Genomic DNA, 6129 nt, shown 5'->3' with positions numbered 1-6129 from the left:
GCTGAGGCAGGAGAATCATTTGAACCCTGGGAGGTAGAGGTTGCAGTGAGCCGAGATCTTGCCATTGCACTCCAGCCTGGGCAACAAGAGCGAAACTCCGTCTCAAAAAAAAAAGAAAAAGAAAAAGAAAAACAGAATTGCCTTTGTTGATTCTCGGGCTGCTGGTCTAGCCCGTGTACTTATATCAAGTTAGTAGAGCTAGCCATGTGGATGTCCCTGGAGGCTCGGGAGCATCCTGGGGTCAAATTGCATTTTGAGTAATCCTCCCCTGAAGATCTGTTCCTTAGGGAACCACTGCTGTGTATGAGGATGACACCCCTGAGGACAGGGGTCTCTATTTTCTCTTCTCTTGCTGCATAACTAGCTCTTTTTACCACATGAGAGCTGGGTCTAGGCTTTCTTCAGGGTATGACAATGGGGTTCCTTAGAAGTCTGGGTCTTGTTAAAAACCCCAGTTTGTCCAGAGGGTCTCTGTCCTGGGTAGCTGGGTGCTGTCCCCGGGGCTTTTGGGTCTGCAGTCTGTGAGGCCTCTGAGGAGAATGACAGGCGTCTGGGCCTGGGCTGGCTCCCCAAAGGGTAGGGGTGGCCCAGGCCTAGTGAAAGATAAGGTCTCAGTTCTCTATAGCATGTGATCTCCCCCAGGCAACCATAGCCACCGCGAGTAGAGCAGCAGAGAGTCCTTCCCATGAGGCTGATAAACCCATTTGACCAAATTGTGCAGTAGTCTGGCCCAGGAGAGGTAGTTCACAGGAAGGTCTAATTTTCAATGAAAAATGACTCCTTCCTGTGAAACGGGGTTCTTGACATAAATAGGTAGAAGAGCTGGGGCTTGCTGTGAGATCACTTGCAGGAAATGGAAATTCTTTAGGGTTTTGGAAGAAGTATTGTCACATCAGAGGGCAGCCAGGAATGTCTTTGGTTTTTTATTGTCTAGTTTTATTAGAGGAATGGAGCTTTCCTGAGGAAGTGGGTGGTGTGGTAAAGTGTAGGGAGCTAGTGGTTGCTGATCTTTTGGTGTTAAATTATGTTTTTTTTTTCTCTTTCCCCTACCTTCTTGTTTTTTCTTTTTTGTTCCTCCCCATTCCTCCTTTTTTTCATCTTCCCTTCCTCTTCCCTATTCTCCTTTCGTATCTTTCTCTTACACCTCCCATCTCCTCCTCCTTTCTTCTTTGGCCTGTTCCTTCTCTCTGAACCCCTCACCTGCCTTTGCCCCCACAGGACACTCTGAGCACTTTCAGGACGCCTTTGAGGGTTCCTCCTGGGACATGGGAAACCTTTCTCTTGCCCTCTACTCTGCCCTCTTCTCTTACTCAGGTTGGGACACCCTTAATTTTGTAACAGAAGAAATCAAAAACCCAGAAAGGTAAAGGCGGGATCACACTCTCACTCCCCAGCTTGGCTGGAACTCCTGCTGATAGTGGGCGTGGCTGCCCTCATCCTTCTCCTCCTCCCTCCGACTCTCCTCCCCTCTTCTCCCTACTCCCCCTTCTCCAGCTAGGAGGGGCTGAGGGCTAGAATGGGAGTGAGTGAAGGTGGGAAAGCCTTCAGCTCCCTGTCCTTATGTTCACACTGGAGGATACATAGGGTCCTTCCTAGAGGAGAGGCCCTTCAGTGGGGAGCAGCAGGCTGAGCTGGGGCTAAGGAATTAGGACCTTGCACCTTCAGTGGGGAGCAGCAGGCCCAGCTGGGGCAAAGGAATTAGACCTTGCACTGTGGTGCTGACACTACAGCCCACAGAACCAAAACTTATTCTGGCCAGCTGGGTCCCCAGCCTGGCATCTAGTCCCCAGGACACTGTTCCTGGCACTGTTCCGCTGAGATCATAGATGCAGGAGGATTATGAAACCCAGTGGGACCCACTGGCCCTACTGTGGCAAAGATCAAATATTGATCATGAGCTGTCTTCACAGAGCAAGTTCTCTTTTCAGTAGAAAGAGCCCAGGGTCAAGGGGAAGGTGAGCCTGCCTCAAAGACTCAGAGGCCAGTGAACTGTTAAATGTTAGGAAAATCCTAGTGGAGACTTGATAAACTTTGTTCCCAAGGAGAGGTTGGTTCTAGGTAGTCCTTTCTCACTTGTCCTGACAGAAATTTGCCCTTGGCCATTGGGATTTCTATGCCAATTGTGACGCTCATCTACATCCTGACAAATGTGGCCTATTACACAGTGCTGAACATTTCAGATGTCCTTAGCAGTGATGCTGTGGCTGTGGTGAGTCTCTTGGGATCCCCATTTGTTCATCTCATGATGCTGAGCCACCCTGCACAGCTCAGTCTCTCTTACTGCACTCTCCTCAGCTCTGCAGGATGAGGTCATGAGTCTAGGCCAGAGGGTGGGCTGCTTAGCAGTGATTGCATTTGTTCGGAGATCATAGATGCTGGAGGATTATGAAACCCTGTCCTGTTTAAGTGCCTCTTCTGTGCCCTGCCTCCAGACATTTGCTGACCAGACGTTTGGCATGTTCAGCTGGACCATCCCCATTGCTGTTGCCCTGTCCTGCTTTGGGGGCCTCAATGCATCCATCTTTGCTTCATCAAGGTACTGTGTCTCTGTGGCACTGATAGTAGACCACAGTATTTCATTCTCTGGGGCTTCGGGGTAAGAGTTCTTTTTTCCCTTCTTATGGGCATACGGGGGGTGTGTGTGTGTGTGTGTGTGTATATGTGTGTGTGTGTGTGTTTGGTATGTGGGCATGTACTTGCCTTTGTGCAAGCACATCTGTGTGCTGGTAGCTCATGTTTCCATCTGAGATGAGGACAGATTGTGTGCTGATAGCTCATGTTATGTGTTGATAGCTCATATTTATGTGCTGATAGCTCATGTTTATGTGATGTGCTTGTAGCTCATATTTTGTGTGCTGGTAGCTCATGTTTATGTGCTGGTAGCTCATGTTTCCATCTGAGATGAGGACAGATTGATGAAAGGTATAGGGGAGAAAGGCAACAGCTTGGAGTGGTGACTCGGGCAGGGACCAGATTCTAGGCTCCTTGTGGGTTATGCTGTAGCCCCAGGATTCATTTCTTCAGTAAATCATAATACCACTTGCTGTGTACCAGGTATTGGTGCCGTATACAGAAAGACTTTTCCCCTCACTTCCCAGAAAATGCCGAGGCCATCAGGTCTCCTGATCTCCTCTCTGTGCAGACATCAATAAACGTGCTGGTCCTTCCTGTTGTTGCAGAGGAAGGAGCAGGTGTGCCTTTCCTGGCAGACCCTGCTACCTGGGCTCAGGGTTCCAGCACTTCCCCTCTTCAGCAGTTTGCTCCATCAGTTGGCCCTTCTCTTTGGTGGGTGCTCACTTGGAGACCAGCTCTCCATGAGCTTCTCTCCTCTCCACTTAGGCCAGTCACAAAATAGCATTTCGCATCTCCCCTCTTCCCACTTACTGGATGTACTTCTTTCTATTTTTAAATTAATTTTTTTTTTTAGAGATTGGGGTCTCACTATGTTGCCCAGGCTGGTCTCAAACTCCTGGTCTCAAGTGATCCTCCCACCTTAGCCTCCCGAGTAGCCGGGATTAAAGGCGTGCGCCACCATGCCTGGCCCTGGATGCACTTGTGAGACAGCAGTCTGTGCTTCAACTTTCATTCATTTTCCTATCTGTTACAGTTTGGCTTCTACTACCTGAAAAATATTCTTATTAAGGCTATCTCTTTCTTAGCCTGTCTTTAGTCCTCATCCTATTGGACCTCTGAAGCAAGTGATCCTGACCACTTGCCAATTTTGAAATGATCTCCATGGCTTCTATGACATAAGATACCTGAGAAGAAAGTATCCTGATTTCTCTTCCACTCACCCCATAACTGGTGGTGTCCCCAGGGCCGGGGGTATAATAGTCATCCAATAAATATTTGCCACATAAACACACAGAAGGATGAAAAATAAAAGAGTTTTGTCCTGTTCATTCTTTTTACTGGTTTTCACACACCAGTCCATGTATTGTGCCTCCCTGGCAACCGAAGAATTAGAGAAGTCAAGGCCTTGTAAAAGAACATAGTGTCCAGCGAGCGCAGGGCTCACGCCTGTAATCCCAGCACTTTGGGAGGCTGAGGCGGGAAGATCACCTGAGGTCAGGAGTTTGAGACCAGCCTGACCAATATGGTGAAACCCTGTCTCTACTAAAAATACAAAAAAAAATTAGCTGGGCATACATGTGCTTGTAGTCCCAGCCACTCAGGAAGCTGAGGCAGGAGAATTGCTTGAACCCAGGAGGCGGAAGTTGCAGTGAGCTGAGATTGTGCCATTGAACTCCAGCCTGGGCGACAGAGCGAGACTCCGACTCAAAAAAAAAAAAAAAAAGTAGTGTCATCTTCCCTTTGCTCAGGCTCGTTTTGATAGATGGACTTCTTGTCTAGCCTTTCCCTGACACCCTAGCCTCCCCTCCTCTAGTTTGCCCTCCAGACTGGTGTCAAATCCTGTCAGGCCCTTACCTCAAAGCCACAGCTGACTCTGGGCCTTGCATGCAGGTTCTTCCCAGCACCCTCTTCTCACGCAGCTTGTCCTGGGGCTCTTGGCATTCTACATCAACCTCCAAAGAGGTCACGCTCTTTCATGCCTCCACACATTTTGCCTTTGCACATGCTCGTTTTCTCCACCTACCGACTTGCTTCTGGAAACTCTTCTTTGCATCTCTTCTCTTGCAAAGCATTTTGGCACAAGCCTCAAGCCTAGCGAGTGAGTGTCGTGTACTCCAAGGTGATGCTGACCATGCTGAGGGGCAGTTCATTTCTGCGCCAGTCTTTTTTTGTTTGTTTTTGAGACAGAGTTTAGCTCTTGTTGCCCAGGCTGGGGTCCAATGGTGCAATCTCGGCTCACCGCAACCTCCGCCTCCCGGATTAAAGTGATTCTCCTGCCTCAGCCTCCTGAGTAGCTGGGGTTACAGGCAGGTGCCACCACACCTGGCTATTTTTTTTTTTTTTTTTGAGACAGAGTTTCGCTCTTGTTGTCCAGGCTGGAGCATAATGGTGCAATCTCAGCTGACTGCAACCTCCGCCTCCTAAGTTCAAGCAATTCTCCTGCCTTAGCCTCCTGAGTAGCTGGGATTACAGGCGCGTACTACCATGCCCGGCTAATTTTTTGTATTTTTAGTAGAGACGGGGTTTCACCATGGCCAGACTGGTCTTGAACTTCTGACCTCAGGTGATCTGCCCACCTCGGCCTCTCAGAGTGCTGGGATTACAGGCATGAGCCACCGCGCCTGACCTCGCCTGGCTAATTTTGTATTTTTAGTAGAGACGGAGTTTCTCCATGTTGGTCAGGCTGGTCTCAAACTCCCGACCTCAGGTGATCTGCCTGCCTCAGCCTCTCAGAGTGCTGAGATTACAGGCATAAGCCCCCGCGCCCGGCCACTGTGCCAGTCTTTTTCCCAGTTGGTGGAGCTCTTTAGGTATAGAAAGGAAGCCTGGATTTTCTCTTTGACCCTCAGTCTTGCCTTGGTGTATCATACATCAACTCAGGGAAAATATATGGAAGACATGAACAGAAATCTGGCTGCCCTTCAAAAGCCATTATGTTAGCTATGAATCTGTGGCATGGATTGGGTGAGTCTGTTAGTGGGTGACAGCAGGGTGAGGCATCTATTGGATATTGGTGAGGTATCTGTGGCTGAGAGAAGAGGGGGTGTCTGGGTGATGGTGGGTTTCATAGCTGAGGGCCTTGGGTGGTTGGTCAGTGGATAATGGTGGATGGGGCATCTGGGTAGTGGTGAGGTGCCCGAGGATGAAGAGGGAGGCAAAGTCTGTAAGGAAGCGGGGAGTGGGGAGGTTGGACTGGTGATGCACCAAGGACCTGGGATGCTCCCGGGAGGCTGCATCCTGCTTTCCTGGGGGGCTCTGAGCCGAGTTTGTCCGAGTGAGGAGTGTGGTCGTATGGCTGAGTAAAAGGAGTAAAAGGATCCCGCTGACACATTTCTCATCCTTCTAGGTTGTTCTTCGTGGGCTCCCGGGAGGGCCATCTCCCGGACCTTCTGTCCATGATCCACATTGAGCGTTTTACACCTATCCCTGCTTTACTGTTCAATGTAAGCTTTGCCGGGACCACGGGGCTCGGGCAGATCTGTGCATTGCTCCTTCTGATTTGTGCTAAGTTGTTACATAAGAGGGGACCTGAGAAAGGCCTTGCTCTAAGATTTG

General features: G+C 49.6%; 1 protein-coding gene across 1 annotated transcript in view; it reads left to right on the top strand.

Moving 5' to 3' along the window:
- SLC7A6 (solute carrier family 7 (amino acid transporter light chain, y+L system), member 6) overlaps positions 1–6129 on the top strand; it is a 39459-nt gene that overhangs the window by 26631 nt on the left and 6699 nt on the right. Inside the window, exons 5-8 of the mRNA XM_011932046.1 lie at positions 1219–1363; positions 2086–2209; positions 2433–2536; positions 5921–6017. Coding sequence (XP_011787436.1) covers positions 1219–1363; positions 2086–2209; positions 2433–2536; positions 5921–6017 — 470 coding nt within the window. The remainder of the gene's footprint in view (positions 1–1218; positions 1364–2085; positions 2210–2432; positions 2537–5920; positions 6018–6129) is intronic.

The sequence above is a fragment of the Colobus angolensis genome, unplaced genomic scaffold (genome assembly GCF_000951035.1).
Source record: "Colobus angolensis palliatus isolate OR3802 unplaced genomic scaffold, Cang.pa_1.0 Scaffold93, whole genome shotgun sequence".
Lineage (NCBI taxonomy): Eukaryota > Metazoa > Chordata > Mammalia > Primates > Cercopithecidae > Colobus > Colobus angolensis.
The sequence above is the reverse complement of the archived record's forward strand: the minus strand, read 5'-3'. Positions and strand labels throughout refer to the sequence as shown.